We start from the raw sequence: 16,299 nt of genomic DNA, 5'->3' as shown, positions 1-16,299 counted from the left end.
TTACCGAGACGCGCAGCCCCCCGCTTCCATTAGCAGGCACAGTAGGCTGTGGCCCTGTGAAGAGAACGCATAAAGATTGAAATCAAGACATGGAATCGTGTATCATGATACCCAGATGAATAGCGACAGATATAAGCACACAAGTCCATGGAGTCGTGGCTTCAGCCACTATCGTAGCATTGTGTGTGATATTGAACATCATGAATTTGGACACAGGTTCACTATTGCCCTTGGAATTAAGCATTAGACACAAGTTGAAAGCATCTCTAGATACCAACAACTACTAACTGCGCGCTAAGATTTCCAAGTTCACAAATACGCAACCATTCACTGTGTAAAAAACTGCACAGTGTTTCACCTTACTGGTGAACGCACTGAAAAAGAACACTGCACCTGTCTTTTGGCAATAGGGATAGCATCCTTTTTTGTCTCTTTTACTGTAGAGTAAGTCATCCTCGTTTGTATACATGTGTATTAACGGACACATCCAAGCTGATTGGGTTGGGTTTTCAGTCCCTGCTGGCCTGATTTTCAAACTTGTAAAGATTGGAGACAAACTTGACTTTACAATCTCTGCAAATGCAATCAAATGTGACCCAGCCCGCCAAAAGAGTAGCAAGCTGCAGAAGCCACTACCAGAGACATAGAGGCATTGAAAAGAATCCTATACAAATCGGAACTCCCGACATCTTTTAACCACATAATGTCCATTTTTCACATTAGGATATCATATCAGTATATCGAAACAAACACCACAATTTTTTTCATTTCTAATGCCAATGGTCACATATGTCAAAAATGGACGCCAATTCTCAGAACCCAGTGACTGGATTTACCTGGCCAATAATCAAAAGGAACCACCTTCCCTGGGGCTCCGTGTACCCTTGCACGGTGGGCTCTGACCCCTCGCCTCGTCGAGTCGGGTATACCTCCCTCCAGATGACCAGCTGACCCACAGGCTGCTGGGAGCTCAACACCATCAAGCTATAATTGCGACAGTAGATAGTTACGTCGCACAGGTCACCCAAGGGCAAGTGGCTGGCAGTCACATATCCCTGAGGAAGAAATGTACAATCTATTAATTTTGAAACTATGTTCAGTCCAGTGTTGTTTTATGATTGTCAATCATGGTACTATATTCAACGATTAATCATATTAAATTAATCAACTTTATCTGCGATGAAATTGAGTGAAACATTAGGTTAAGGACATTTATACACAGCATGAGGCAAAAGCTTTTCTTAATATCCTTTGACAGACAAAAAAAAATCATTAAACTGAGTCAATAGCGAGCAAAAATGTTCAACTAGGTACCAAGGCCAGAACACCACAGAATAAGTCAGATCCAGTTTTATGAGACAACACTATCCCAATTTTTTTTCTCAGAGGGCATAATTATAGTAGGCTTTTATGATCATGATCAGAATATTACTGTCATAAAGTCATACTGGTGATGTTTTCTTGTAATGGTTACCAGGTCCCCCCCCACCAAAAAAAGCAATTCGTAGACACTCTACAGATTAATCATTACATGGGATGAAAATGAGTATGTATTCATGTAGACAGTGGCCAGAATTTCATATACTACGAGTTAAATTGCACTGAAAGAGCACAAACTATTGAATGTCAGGTCTTTCTCACAATGGTTAACTACTGAATGAAAATATTAGGTGTTTCTCACAATTGTTAACAAAAACCATCTGCCAGGAGGAAAGAATGGGTGGCTCATAGACCTTGGACTTCAGCACCACTTACTTTGTAGAAGAAACACGACCCAAGAAGAACATACGGTCTTCTGTCATCGTAATGATCATCGGACTGTGGCAAAAAAAAAATCATGATTTAGCTGACGACATTTATTGATCACTTGGCTTTGAAGAATGAATAGTACAAACGTACAATCAAAGCAATGAATCCATTTATTGTTTTCCTGAATGAAATTAGTCAGCAATAACTTCATTTTTGAAAACTGCAAGGAACCATTTTGTTTATTGCCACCTGTCAGAAACTTACCATGTCTGCAAAATCAGCTGCTTCTAATTCACTCAGGCTACTGTCAATATTGATCTGATATTGAAAGGAAAAACAGACGCGATTTGATTAAGGAACATGAACCCCGACAAAATGACCGACAGAAGACTGAAGTCAAGGGCCACATGTAGGTGAGTGCTGTCTTAGTTCAAAGTTGAGGGAGGAAATTCAACCTGCTTGATTCTGGCCAACTTCTAGCAAAACTAACTTTGCCTGACTGGTGGGTTTCAGAGATGAGTATTTTCAAGTTTCTCAGCCATGATTTGAAATAACACATTCCACACTCTGCCTGATTGGCTTAACATAAAACTTCATTAACAGTGTTTTTTATACAGCTTGGTTATCCAGCTCTGTGGGAGTCCCTGAATTCCTCGATGTCTGTGTGTTTGAAATGCTCTTTAGATATGCAAAGAAATTCCTTCAGAGTGCTTCTTCTTGAAGACAAGATCACAGCACCGCACTGAGACTGCACCATGACCCCCATCATACGAACCTTGACCTCTTCGGGCAAGTCAAGCCACCTTGCCCCGGGAAGACCCTCCAGGAAAGTATTGCTGTTGGTTATTTGGCTCTGCTGGTTTTCCTTCAGGAGGAGACGCTGGAAGAGCAGGCTGAAGAGATGGTTCAGCCTGGGATAGTTGGAATCCTGGAAAGCACTGTGGTTGCATACACAGAATGGCACTAGTGTGAGATATCTGTGACACTTCTTTGCATTTTGTATGAAGCTCTCTAAAGGTCAGTGGCAAAAATATCTTTTTGAACTTGCTAAATCAAATCAAGAACTGTTTAGCCTAATTAGAAGAAAATACAACCTCTAAACAGCTTGTAAATACATCAATGCACCTTCAGTTAGTGTGCAGGAGGCAACTTGTACACTAATCTTCATGAAATTCAGTCCCATTTCTATCATAAATACCCATCACATGAAAACTAACTCTTCACAGATTGTCACCACACTTTATCCCTAGAGGGTGCATTTTTTTAATGTCAAGTGTTTGGGCCTGCCAGAGAAACAGGGCGAAGATCTCAAATCATTCCTGACCATGTAAGCAGTCGGAGAGTACATCCTCACCTGTCAAGGTTCTTGAAAAGAAAGCACAGAAGGCGGACGACATCTTTAATGATGCAGTCCAGAAGGAACATCGGCACCCTGCTGGCTGGTACCGCCATCACCAGGACCTCAGTGCCTGCTTTCTGATAGGCAATGTGCACCAATTCCCCTGAGATAACGAGGGAGGTACTGCAGACAGAGACATAATGAGAACAAAATGATTATGGAAAGATAAATGAGGAAAAAAGGACGCATATGAATTCCAAAACCAGGGAAAAATGCAGTACCCCAAACTGCATTTTTATTAAAGCCAAGAAGATTCTTTACAGGTTTTTTTATGAGCAAAATTGTTTACCCATTATTTGTTTTCTGAAAATTGAGAACAATTCTAGCAAAACTGGAAAAAAGAACAGGGTCAATCTGAATGAACAAAGTTTAATATATTCAACAAACTGTCACAAACTATCTTCAAATTTAGAAACTTTCTGAAGAATACATGCCCTACCATTATAATAAAAGTTGCCACTATAAAACGAAGTTGCAGGGTCACTCTGTCATTAACTGCAGATTCATTTGTGTTCTTCATGAAATTCAGCCATTCTACAAATGACTTAAAAATGGCCTAATTAACATCACTTTGTGTACAATAGTCCCAAGTCTTGTGCATGTCTTACCTGGTGATGGCACTGTCTGTGATATTCTGCAGCATGTCACTCAGTGTGATGAACAACCCCCGGATATCACTCAGCTTCCTGGAGGCTCTAGTCACTGGGAACTCGTACAGTATATCCTACACAAAACACGGATTGTTGATTGAGATTGATTGACCGAGAAACAAAAGCCGAGATCTCAGATTGGATTTAGTTTATATGTGACTGGATCCCACATAATCCTTTTGATACCCAGGTAAATTTTCAGGGAGACTGGATCACCAAGATTTAAGGTAACACTCACATAATGCCAAGCCCTACAAATACAACTCAACTGACGCTCTCAGAATGGAAGTTTAAATAAAGGCCAAGTTTCAACAAATTAGCCTTTGCATGGCTAACTTTTGGAGGGTGGTGGAGTGAACACACCCCAGCTTGAAGGTCAAAAATAACCTGAGCCTAATTTCACAGAGGAGCTCAGCACAGAAACTCCTTAGCAAAAACAGGTTCCCGACCAAATTGCCAAGCAAAGTGTATGACTTGAGACTGGTTCTCAGCTCATTTCTACTGAGCTCAGAATCTGCTAAGCAATTTTTGTTTAGGTCCATGTAATTGGGCCCTCCTGACTCTTACCTTTCCCTCCTCGTCCTCTTCCCTGCCAAGGGTCAGGTAGCTGATGATGTGACACACGTCTCTCAGTGGGTCTTCCACCTCCTTTAACCTCTCCCCACTGATCAGCTTCACCAGTGAGCCGTTGAGGGCTGGCCGTTGGGGTGGCATGATGTACTTCTCCCATGAGCCCAGGCTCCCTCTCTGGAGTTGTAGTTTGAACTATGAACAAGGAAATATCCACGAGATAAAAACACGCAAGTCTGTTTGAATAGTGTTAGAAGTCCACCTCTTGAGCTCGGGTTGTCTTCATTCTTCATTAATCTTGTACATAACAAAACTGCATACAAGCGCCACTGGATAATGTTGCATGGTAATTCACTTACATTTTGAACATAGGTTACCAGGGAAAATTGATTGGTTGACAAATAGTCTGTGGTCTCTGTTGGTCAGATGTACAGATTTTTATGCACTGAACACATTTAGGTCCAGAAATGTCAGCATGTGTATGCATAACCGGTACCTGTTTTCTTGGGAGGGGTCATTCTCAGATCTACAACATACTCCCAACAACTGTTTGCTTCTATGTTATGCAAAGAAATGTCTTAATCCTACAAACTCCACCTCTTTGCGGGAATACCTCAGTACGTCCTCTGTTCTTCCACATCTTTATACTCACACATAAAGCCACATGTACTACACAGGCTTTCCTCTGAGTTCTGCAAAATGTCACATTTCCTGATGGATTTTTGAATGATCCAGAAACGTAAGCATTCATATTCTCCAACAAATAGCAAAAATACATAAACTGTTCTTCACACAAAAAGAACCCACAAGATCCACATGTACGTCAAAATCTTTCAACCACTAAACGAAATAGAACAAGGTAATCTATTGCAACTTGTTTCCAAACTTTTCAACTTTGACGTGGCATGGGAAGATGCAAGAGTGACCTACCACTGAGGCACTGTTCATGGATGCCAGGACTGAGTTAACGGTTTCTGCAAACACAGGGATGCTGTTGACACTGACAACAATGTCACCTGTGCAACACAAAAGAGGAAGAAAAGAAAAAAGATCTGCCGTTACTACTGAACTAGCACTGGTCCTCAATGTACATTCAGGCAGAGCTGTCGCTGAATCCAAACTCTGCTGTTACTGTTTAAATGCTACTCCTCTAAAGGTCTGCACATTAACAGACATAACTGCACTTGAATTGTTTTTGAAGTCCAAGTTTGTGGACAGTCTTTATTCTGATTACACCAGAGTTTAACATATGAATCAACTTCCCAAGGAAAATGTGCCACACTAAGTAAATTAAAACATAGGCACAAAACCTTTTGGTACAGAAGTTGCTCACCCAGCTCAATTTCTCCAGATTTCATGGCAGATCCTGATGGTATCAATCCCCTTACAAAGACCCTTGTCTCACTTGAAGTTGGTGCGTGTCTTCCATTGTGCTTCTCTTCACCAGCACTGTGAGCATGACCGTTTCGGGAAGCCCCATTCTGAACGTTTGCCTTCTTGTCGAAAGCATGAACAATGCCGAGCCACGACTCAAGCCGGTCAACCTGAGTATTCAGAAGGGTCTGTTTGGCCTCGACCTTGAGGGTCACCTCAACGGTGCGATCGGGCTTTGTGCCGCGCTGCACTGATGTCCTGTGCGGGGATTTCTTACCACCCGTAATCCGCTGCTTGGGGTTAGTGGATGGGTCAGCGCTGTTGTTAACGTTCACGAGATTGGAGCCCTTCTTGCGGCGCATGATTTTCTGCAGAGCCGCTAGGTTCTTCTTTTTCTTGGCAGCAACTTGTGATGATTTGTCTGCCTGTGCCTGCTGGTGGGCTGCCTGGGAGGTCAAGAGGGTGTCTGCAAGGTGGAGATCATTCCCTGGCTCAAGGTAGAACAGTTCCCCAGAAGGTTGTACAGAGCCAGCCCAGGCTGGCTCCAAACCACTATGAAGAGGGGGAGAATAATAGATTTATTAGCCATTAGGGACCTAGATAGGTCCCATTTGCAAAACATAGGCCTACGTCTGTTAATGGATTTTTTAAAGTGGAATTTGGTATTCTTTTGCATTCAGTTTTACTTAGTTTTACCAATTAACCATGCTAACAATAACATGATAAATGAATCAGTTGTGTTGGTACTGTGTTTACATGGCTTTAAGACTTGAATATATTGCTGGATTTCTCATTTAACATTGTAAACATTAGGCTCTCTTTTATATTTACATGTTACACAGCTAGCTACTCATGATCTTGTCACACAGCAGTAGGTCTACTGCCTAGTCCTTGGACTCATCCCATTAATGGCATTATTTAACAGCTTGTTGCCTACTTTGTCATGTTTGTAGGCCTAGGGCCATGTACTATGATATGATGTAGGGCCTGGACCTTATGACCAGATCATGACAGCAAGCTGAAAGTAACCGCTGATTTCTACAAAATCATCATGTCACTGTGTGTGGATGGTGAATGGATACGCCCAGTTAAGCATTAGCAATCTTACTCGCTGCCACTGCCACTGTACGACCATGAATCAGAATCAAACCCCCTATCCGAAGTTACTTGGCGCGCAGGGGCCGACGGCCTGTCACGTCGACAATCGGCCGAGGAAGGCCCAGTGAAATCTTCGCCCTCGATAACAATTCGAGGTGTTTCCCGACTTCCAGACACGCCATCTGGTTCAGAACTACTCTTCGGAATGCCCCGATTCCTCTGACGTGTTGCCATTCTATAGATCTCCTTTAATGAGGCGACATTTTTTTGAAGTCCGAAGTGAAAACGATGTTCTTACTCCGACGATCAGCCGCCATGTTGTTTACATCCGGGTCTCTCGTTGGTGCTGCCGAATTACGATTTCGAACGCGTAGTCCATTCGAACACAACACTGTCAGCCTTACGCTTTTGCAGCAGAATGCAAGACTTGTACCTTCCCACTTGACATATAATTTACTTGTCATACTGTCATCTCGTGGTAATTCTTGTTAGAATCTTTTCCAAAATGATGAAATTCTTTTTACTCGAACTACACGAAATTGCATTATTCTAAGAACTGTCGGCACATTCAAGACTGGTTCCTGTCCTACATTAAACGACCTACCAATACAGAGAAAGTAAACCAGTCTAGCGCATCTTGTAGAGGGCGCTCTACAATTTTGCAAAAGTTCGCCGCGCCGTACCAGTGTCGTCGCGTTGCATAACGCCAGGTGAGTTTTCATGTTTTCCTGTCCACAAGAACACAGATCTGACTTGAAGATTTTATTTGGAGGAAAGGGGGAAATGCAGCTGAAAATTCGTCTGTTTGTCTCATTTTTCATACTTTTGATTTGGTTTTCGCTGACACTCTGCTCAGAGGAAGCATTTTCATTTTAAATACGCCCATAATAAGCCTACATAAGGCCTAGGCTAGATTGGACGTTGTCTTCATTTCATGACGACTGACGTCCAGGGTATTTAAGTTGTGTACAAAATGACCACAAATTTGGTTCTAATTTGTTCTTGGTTTATCTTGTTAAAGAAACTAATTTTTCACGTTTACAAGTTCTTCGAGGCCTTATCTATCCGTCTGGGGGTTTAGGAATTTCAAAACTAACCATGGACTGCAAAATCGAGGAAAATAAGTGAGAGACAACGTTACTTTTGTAGACATAATTCATCTGTTCTAGAGGCCAGTTGTAAAGTGCACGCACGGACGGACATGTACAGTACAGCAATCCGAGCTAGCTGCGTGCACGCACTACGCGTGCGCGCTTTCCAGTGAAGGTCTGTTGCTCGCCTGCTAAACGGAGGCCGTGACTGGTACCTGGCTTTAACTCGCCTGCCGTCGAGCCGATATAAAAAATACAGTTCCGTTTTTGCCGGATCGGGGGCTTAAGACTGACCAATTAACCCCCTATCGGTTACCCCTAAAATGTTCATATTTTGCTCTTCTTTAAATTTCGGTTTATAAACATAAATTTGCGACACAAGCTGCTATTTTATAAGAATAACCTCGGTTAGCGTAGAAGGCTTTGTATGTGCAGGGTTCTTGTAGTTGTACTGCAAGAAGTTCATCAACGATCTCTCTTTAAATTGTTTAACATGTTTAATTTGTTCGTAGAGTTTTATTGATTAAAGATGTAGAAATACACAATATTGTAGAGATCCAATTTTTATTAAAATGAAACAGTAACTTATCTTGATAATTCAGGAATAAAAAGAGGATTGCATTGCGGGCATGATGATCGTGATGAACAGGCAAGAGCGATGCTACACTGATTGGGAACACAGTATGAAGAGGCAGTACTGGCGCGCGCAAATGCGGTAAGTAGTGATCACCGCACAAATCGTGCTGTTGATCAGCCTTTCCTTTTTTATTCGTAAACTGAACATACAATAAGCAGACTGAATTGGTAATTGGCAGTGATGAGTTGGATTTTAGAGCAATGGACAGATAGCTAGGCTGTGTCGAAGTTTTTAAACCTCAAATTAGGCGATTTTTCGTTTTTAAATTGAGGCCCAAGAGATAGTCAATCGCCGTTTTGCACTTTCATATCAGTCTAGTTTATTTTGAAAATTTATCTAGCCAGCGCTAGCGGTATAACGTTTTAAATGGAACAAATCAACAGATATTGGTAAATTGCTAGCTACAGAAATGTGCCAAAGCCTTGCCGGATAATACCCTCTCCCCTCGACACGGAACTGCCGGGTCCCTTAACTTCTATCGAGTTTTGTGGACACGTTTTGTCCGTCTATTTTAAGTCCACCTGTTAACACATAATCCATGCTCAAAAATGGCCAGGATTTGTACAAGTCGCGAATTTTAACTTCCCCGTACTGGCCGTGGTAGACTCAGCTTGCGTGCAGGTAACCATGTAACCATAACTGTCACCAACGTGCGCCACAGCCTCGCCCTCCTGCCCGATGTTGTGTGTGTACTCGGCATGGAGATCAATGGTACTCGTGGCTGAGAACCACCGTGTCGTTGTGCGGTGAGCGTTTTCGAAACCGGTAGATTCGTTTAGACTTCAGTTTCGCTGGTTCCAGTCAGAACATGTAGTTTCGATGTGCGTGTACGCGGCTCGGAATCTCGTACGCCGAATAGTTGCGCGCGCACACTATACGAACTGCACTGCCTCACGGCTGAAAACAGTCCACAACAATGGCAAGAATTAAAGTTACGTCCGACTTTATTTTCCCGTATTTGTCTTTGGTGGTGATGTGTCAAATTTCTTAATCCATCACATGTGGAGATAAGGACGCTTAGGAGTGACAGACGTGAAATTGCCTCCTTGGAAAAGGTAGAAGTGTTGCAAAGTTTAGTTACAATTTTTTCGCCCGATTTTGCACCATTTATACAGTGGACTCCCTCCGTAACGTAGTACGGTCAAGGAGTCAACCTCGGCCGTACATAAGGCCTAACGTTACATTTATTCTCACGAAAGTAAACATGCCTACATAAAAGCAAGGAAATGCAGTTTGAAAGTTCGCGTTTTCCTTGCTTTAATGGAGCAATCTTGTAGCTAATTTTTGTTAAGGCTTACAATGATATGTTTTAGCTGTCAAAAGTTTGGGTTATGGACGTGATACTGCACAGCGCCCTCTGCTGCTCTGTAACATAGAGGCGCCAAAACTTTACTCCGGCTTTCTGGTCTGTCGCGTTAACAGTGGCATTTCATTTTATTTTGAGGCAAGACTTAGGGCATTAATATTAGGACACTAGATTCGAGACACTACAATATAAATTGATATTGAACTTAAACTGAAGGGAGGTTGAAATAACATTTTTTATGCATGTACACCTGCCTGTATTGCTTTTTAACCCCGAAATGAAATACATGTAAGATCATTTTACAAAAAAAAAAAAAATAATTAACCAAAAATTTTAAGTTATTGTGTGTTATGATAGAAAGAAGGCAAATAATGAAAATTGGTAAATATATGCTAAATTTACAGTTTTGGAGCCCTGTGGGATTTTTACTCATTTTCTTGGTCTATTCTTAGGCTGTTCAAATGGTTGAGGATTATTTTAGAGCCTAGTGTGACAGCTTGAAAATGACACATTTTAAGCTGTTTGCGAGAGGTAGCTTAATAAATGAGAGTGTGTATTTGGGGGGGGGGTAGTCTACAAGAAAGAGCGGCTGCCGTGATCTCACACCCAGTTTGTTTGTCTGGCTTGATGTGAAAATCTTTGGTACTTTACAAAACAGTATCTTATGTACAATATCTAGACCGTACCTTGCATGTAAACTTATCGAGGACAAAACACACCTGTTACTCTAATTTGCTGTCTTTTATGTGCTGTGCAGCGAGCCCATTTATGACCTATTACCACAAAATGAGCTGAAAATCCGAATTTTCAAAAACTGAGATATTGGTATTTTCGAATTTATCAGAAAGAGAGCTTTCCAATCGCATGTACATGGAACACTTTAGGTAAAAGGATAAGGTGACATTGTCAAACTTGCTGAGAAAATTACCTTTTAAATATGCGATTCTGCAAAATATTTGGAATTAAATAGGAGACAGGTTATTCTTTCCAAATATTAAAAAACACAAAAATTGACCTCCATTTCAATATGACTCTGAACCCTCAAAATAAGAAAGAGCGGGATGCGACTTCACTCTCATTTTGTCGTGACAGGTCACATTTCTGTCCTAGAGAATGACGAGGTTGGTCTATCGATTCATGCAAAGAATGGGCGAGCTGTATACTTGTGGTGAATCTACATACAGATCTATTCTCTGACTTAAATTACCTCCCTCCCACAACAACTGTCCTGAAAACAGGGAACAAATAGTATAGATTCCTCCTAGCATAATGCTTTGAGCTATGGGATTAATTCTGTTGTCCAGTGTTGGCTTGCTACCAGTACGCAAAACTTTACTCCTGGTCTTAAGTTAATTGTGCGTCTTGTGGCTTGTGTGGGTCATACTGTTAACCCTTCGCCCGACTTCGGCAAGGTTTCATCGTAGGAAACATTCAGAGTCATCTACATGCAGTCAACACTGGTTGATCAGACACACAGTCTCCGTTGCCTCTTAAATCCAAAGGGGTCATGCCTGTGTTACAGTTCTAAACTAATGCAATTATTTCATGTTGCCGATTGGATTGTACACGGGATTAAGGATTGCTAGGCAAATTACCTGGAATTTGGAGAGCAAGCAACTTGATTTGGAACGTTTCATCGACCACTCGAATGATGATCATTGAACCTGGCAATTTGTGATATGGATATACATAGAATTGCTCACCTACCGTACAACATGCATGTGTTGTTTCGTGTGGAACAGATGTGTAACATGGGATTCCACATGAGAAGAATTAATCGGTAAGTTTCTTACAGTCAATTCGATTAATTCAATTAATCACGAATTTGTAATGGAAATTAAAGTCAGTGGTCTTTAAAATTACTGAACCTTCAAAAATATCGACAGAGAAAATGTGAAATGAGCCAAATTGGAAAGAAAAAAGTGATATTCAGTGAAAATATAGTTACAAAGCTAACTTTCAAAATACAAATTTAAAGCAATGGCAAGATATAAAGCTAATAAAGTAGAAAATAAATATAACAAAAACAGGAATTATTTCAAAGGATGGATTTGTGCCGGGGAGATGTTAATTAATTTTGGATTTTTGCCCTGTCCGACGTGTATTACAACACTGTAGGAATGATACATGTAAACGAAACAATAATAAACTAAAGGAAGGAGAACCACGAATAAAATAAAAATGGAAATCCTAATATCATTTGACTTTAAATAAAGGTTAAAATCGCCTTTGAAAAGTTACAAAATGGGAGACGGTCAAATTGAAAGATAAAAATGAACAGGGAACAGTTTATGTGAAAAATTATGAATTTATCAAAATTTTGAAAAGCAATTGTAGATAATTCTTAATTTTGCGGCCGAATTTCAGCGAATTTACGTTGCAAAAGCAGTTTCTGAGAGAGGTATTATTATAGGCCTTTGCCTATCAACGTAACACGTTCGTGCAATAACTCCTTTGCTGGGAATGTTTGCAATACTTGTAGATTTGTAAATATAATGTATACTTTATGACTCTAGATTCTTTCCGAATCTACGATAAAGTGCAGATTGGTAAAAACACTTTAAGTCTGTGCTTTTACTGAATCGAGTGACGTCATATGAGTAGTTTAACTTGTGAGATATCGTGGCTTACTTCGGCTCAGTTAATAAGGCTGCTAAGCAAAATTACAAGTTTGCGTAAAATAAGATCTTTTGTACTGTCAGGGATGGGAAGGGTTATTTGTAGCCTTTGAGTGGCGATGGTGGCGGACCAGCATATGTCGGCTTCATTTACAGGTCAATCATTGATGGAAGCTTTATTTCGTATCATCAATTAACGATTTCTGCATGAAATTCTGTGTCATTGTGTTGGTGTACGCAAAAAAAATGCACAACCTATTATTTCGGCTGCCAACCTGTTATAGCCTTTGTCGAGCCTGATGACTGCTGAGAAGTGTAACTGAGAATCCCAGAAATCTATTCTACAATATGTTATCAAGAAACTTTCCGACAGCTGGCCTCTGAGAGAATGGAAAAACACGTGCCCACAATACTGTTGCAGCAAATGCATTGAGCCAGTGATAAAAATGTTCCGTTGCCATTTCCTTCCTGCTCGTTGTACATGTATTTGGTGTTACAAGTTCAGTACCAGTCAATAGGCCCATACAAGTTGTAATCCACTTAAAGCTAGTCTGAACCCTGGATACTCGGATACTCTCTCGATATGACAACACAATCGATTCCGCGGAGCGACAATGCAATGCCTCCGGCAAATGTGGATAAAAGTATGGAGCTATTAAAGGATCAAAGCATTCAAGACCACAAAAGGAAAAAGGAGGAAAAGTGACGCGTGGGCCAAAAAAATGTTCTTGATTTTTTTTTTAATTTCTAAAGATGCAGATTGGATTTCAGGAACTGTGTTCTTTTGTCATGCTTGGCACGACGCAGACGCACAACGAAACCCATAAAATATGCTTTAGATTTCAGCGTGTTCTTTCTTTCTCGGGCACAGAGGGGTCAATGTTACACCAATATCAACTGTTGCAATATCTCTGGTGTTACAAACTAGTGCTGAAAGTTAACATCTCTCTCCATTGGTAATACATAAAAATCTGATAATACAGTATACTTGGCTCTAAAGTAATTTCGATTATTTTTCCCCTAGTTGAAACCTTACAAGAGAAAATATAGAAGACGGTCATATTATTAGGTACGAAAGTAACAGTTAATTGCCTAGCATGCTGAAGGACGCGTACTTTCATATTGTCCGGGTGCGGTGTATGGGGTTCTGACAGAACTGATAAAATCCATGCCCTCACCAGCGGCATCGGATAGAGCTATCTGCAGAGATAACTTTGCACGTATTATAGTCATAATATCTGTTTGCAAAATAGCAATCGTATCCTCTCCAATTTACTCGAGAATGTGTGCGAGGAGGACGTTAGAATTCGATGTCATATTTTCTTCGTGCATTCCTGAATATTTCCCAAACTGACTATTCTCCAAAGTGTAGTGATTGCATGTGCGGCATGTTGCTTGACTTCTTGCTTCTGCCTCTTAAACCAGTCAGTGAGCAAATCATCGGTCGATCGGTTACCAAGAACCTGTAGGACTTTCGCGGGTATAGCTATAAAGGGTAGCATCCCTTGGCAATATGAGACCGGAAAGTATTACACGTGAACTCGAAGAATGAAATACGGCTGCCGTCTAGATCACCCCCGGCAGGCGACAGTTTCCCCAAGGAGTGATATCATTGTTTTATGGCGACCCCGTTTGGGATTAATATCTGTGTTTTATGACGCACCAGTTGACTCAGAAAACCCATTGACAGTGCTTGTTTCCATCGTAAAATGCCCTCTCCCTGAAAATACCAAGTTTGAAACCACCGTTTAATCGGCCCGGAGACGTGCGGCGTTGGCGGCTCGTAGACGCGCCGCGTGCTCTCCTAACGATGGCGGGGTTGAACTCCGCTATAAGTACAGGGCAAGAGAGGAGGTGACCACAGGGGACTCACCCCGTAGGGCAATTATGACAGATAGCAGGTGATTTTTCTTGCGAACTGGTTGTCAAAATACTTTTTGGGGGGCTCCGAACAGAAAATGCGTACAGGGATTTGAGACGTAGCATCACGTGAACGCATCAATTACTTATATTTCTCTCAGTCGATTTATTGGCCACCACACAAGGCTCAGCTCACAAACCTTATCCGGTTTACATAACCAAGGAACTTATTTCTCAAGTTGACCGATCTGAGTATCATGGCAAAAGTTACAAAATGGAACGGAGTGGGTTCACCCATTTTTTTTTCAATCCACCGTAGATCAGCCCCATGCCTTTCCACTTTCCAGGGGCTTCCTCTGGCTCACAACCCTTCTTGGTTTTGCTGATCCGATTCCATCTGATCAAAGCAAAGTAACCTCAAGACGTGCCTTGCAGAAATATATACAAAATCGTGGCCTTCGGTGATTGTTTTGATTGGGGAAAACAATTTATTTTCCCGCCTGTTCAAGCATACAGCAAGTTTCGCCAAATTAAACAATTTGGCAGTTAAATTGGATCTCTAATCAAAAAATACAACCACAGGCGGGTGTATCTCCGGCGGCCATATAGGATCCTGGCTCCCAGCTGTGCGCACAGTCCGCAGCAAGGTGACCTACAAGACTCTAATACGTGCTAGTGACTTGATGTTCTTAACAACCTGAGGGGTAGTCCTATTTTAAATTAATAATCGTTCCAAGAACGAAGTATCCTTGAAGTTTGCTTTGTTTTGCCGTAAATCAAGTATGCGCAAGAATGGCAGATGGAGAGCCAATCACATGTCTGTATCTTCTTTGACATCGGCCGCGCGCAATAAGGGAAGTTCATGTACCTGACCTTCAACCAAGGGTGGTCCAGAACCAAATTTTTGAAGGGAGGGGATGGGCAAAAAAATTCAAAATTTTTTAATGTAAGCTTTCATGGCCTATCTAGGAGAGGTGAGCTTAAGTTTGGGACTTTTTACACGCTTTTGGAGGGAAAGGAAATAAAGTGAAAAAAACTCTTTTGTTAGTCATCTGGTGGTGGGAAATGGCCCCCTTTTGGACCCTTATTGATTCACCAAATAGCTAGGGCTTCTAAATCTCCACAGATTCTTAACAAACTTGAATCGTGGTAAGCCAAGAAAAGCCATTTTGTTTCATTTCTAACATTGATTTGAGATTACATTTCATACCTGTAAAGACACATGCACCTGCTCAATATCGCAACAATTGCGTGTGAATTCCTGTCCATTCCCCGACCTTTGTTTACAGCGTGCAACAAATTTCCACATTGCCAACGATCGTCTGACAGTTCTGGAGTTGTTTACGACCCAGAAGATAGGGAACAGCATGAGGTAAAACGACAATGTTCACGCAGACAAACATGAAAATAAACACCCGGACTGCTTCAAAGGCCACGCAGCGCTCTTTTCGGAACGATTTAAGCCTCGTGCGAACACCGATTGAATTTGCGATATAAATCAACGGCGCAGTCAGAACCAGGCCGCCTGAAAATCATAGCTCACAGTCACCTTTCATCTTTGACCATTAGTCTTGTCTTGGAAGATGTACCAGTTGCTCCACGCGCCATAGCAAGTGTCCTCGGCCCACGTACGAAGTTCAAGTTCTGTTTGGGTAACAGAGATAATAGTTTTCCGCTTCACACGTGACTTATGACCAAACGTGCAATATTACTCAAAAGGACTTTTGTGAACATGTATCGTGTCACAAGTTCAGCCTGCTCAGGCGCAGGAGGGGGTGGGGTGGAATCCCTCCCCCCATTGCCATTTTTTATTTAGCAGTCCACGTCTAGAGGTTACGAGTTCCCTAAAAAGTATAAACCCTTTAAGGATCTTATTTGCATGTTCAGTTAAGGACAACTAAACATTAAATGGCTCCAAACAACGATGCTGGTGACAAATATAGTACC

General features: G+C 41.5%; 1 protein-coding gene and 1 long non-coding RNA gene across 5 annotated transcripts in view; one reads left to right on the top strand and one right to left on the bottom strand.

Moving 5' to 3' along the window:
- intu (inturned planar cell polarity protein) overlaps positions 1 to 16,299 on the bottom strand; it is a 29,342-nt gene that overhangs the window by 6,697 nt on the left and 6,346 nt on the right. The window contains exons 1-11 of one of the 2 annotated variants that reach the window (XM_022223802.2): positions 6,851 to 7,345; positions 5,702 to 6,294; positions 5,299 to 5,384; positions 4,366 to 4,563; positions 3,757 to 3,872; positions 3,104 to 3,271; positions 2,525 to 2,687; positions 2,014 to 2,067; positions 1,756 to 1,818; positions 837 to 1,055; positions 5 to 54 (exon numbers count right to left, since the gene is read on the bottom strand). In XM_022223802.2, coding sequence (XP_022079494.2) covers positions 5 to 54; positions 837 to 1,055; positions 1,756 to 1,818; positions 2,014 to 2,067; positions 2,525 to 2,687; positions 3,104 to 3,271; positions 3,757 to 3,872; positions 4,366 to 4,563; positions 5,299 to 5,384; positions 5,702 to 6,294; positions 6,851 to 7,074 — 1,934 coding nt within the window. In that variant the 5' untranslated portion in view covers positions 7,075 to 7,345. Of the gene's footprint in view, positions 1 to 4; positions 55 to 836; positions 1,056 to 1,755; positions 1,819 to 2,013; positions 2,068 to 2,524; positions 2,688 to 3,103; positions 3,272 to 3,756; positions 3,873 to 4,365; positions 4,564 to 5,298; positions 5,385 to 5,701; positions 6,295 to 6,850; positions 7,346 to 16,299 lie in introns of those variants that run through there. The other variant, XM_022223803.2, reaches the window with a different exon arrangement.
- Positions 7,356 to 16,299, top strand: part of LOC110973235 (uncharacterized) — a 146,985-nt gene continuing 138,041 nt past the window's right edge. For 2 of the 3 annotated variants that reach the window (XR_015424458.1, XR_015424457.1), the window contains exons 1-2: positions 7,356 to 7,550; positions 8,534 to 8,646. This is a non-coding gene — a long non-coding RNA (uncharacterized LOC110973235). The remainder of the gene's footprint in view (positions 7,551 to 8,533; positions 8,647 to 16,299) is intronic. The other variant, XR_015424456.1, reaches the window with a different exon arrangement.

This window comes from Acanthaster planci, linkage group LG02, assembly GCF_054643075.1.
Source record: "Acanthaster planci isolate LZ-2023a linkage group LG02, COTS_SCS, whole genome shotgun sequence".
Lineage (NCBI taxonomy): Eukaryota > Metazoa > Echinodermata > Asteroidea > Valvatida > Acanthasteridae > Acanthaster > Acanthaster planci.
This window is presented reverse-complemented; position numbering and strand designations above follow the sequence as displayed.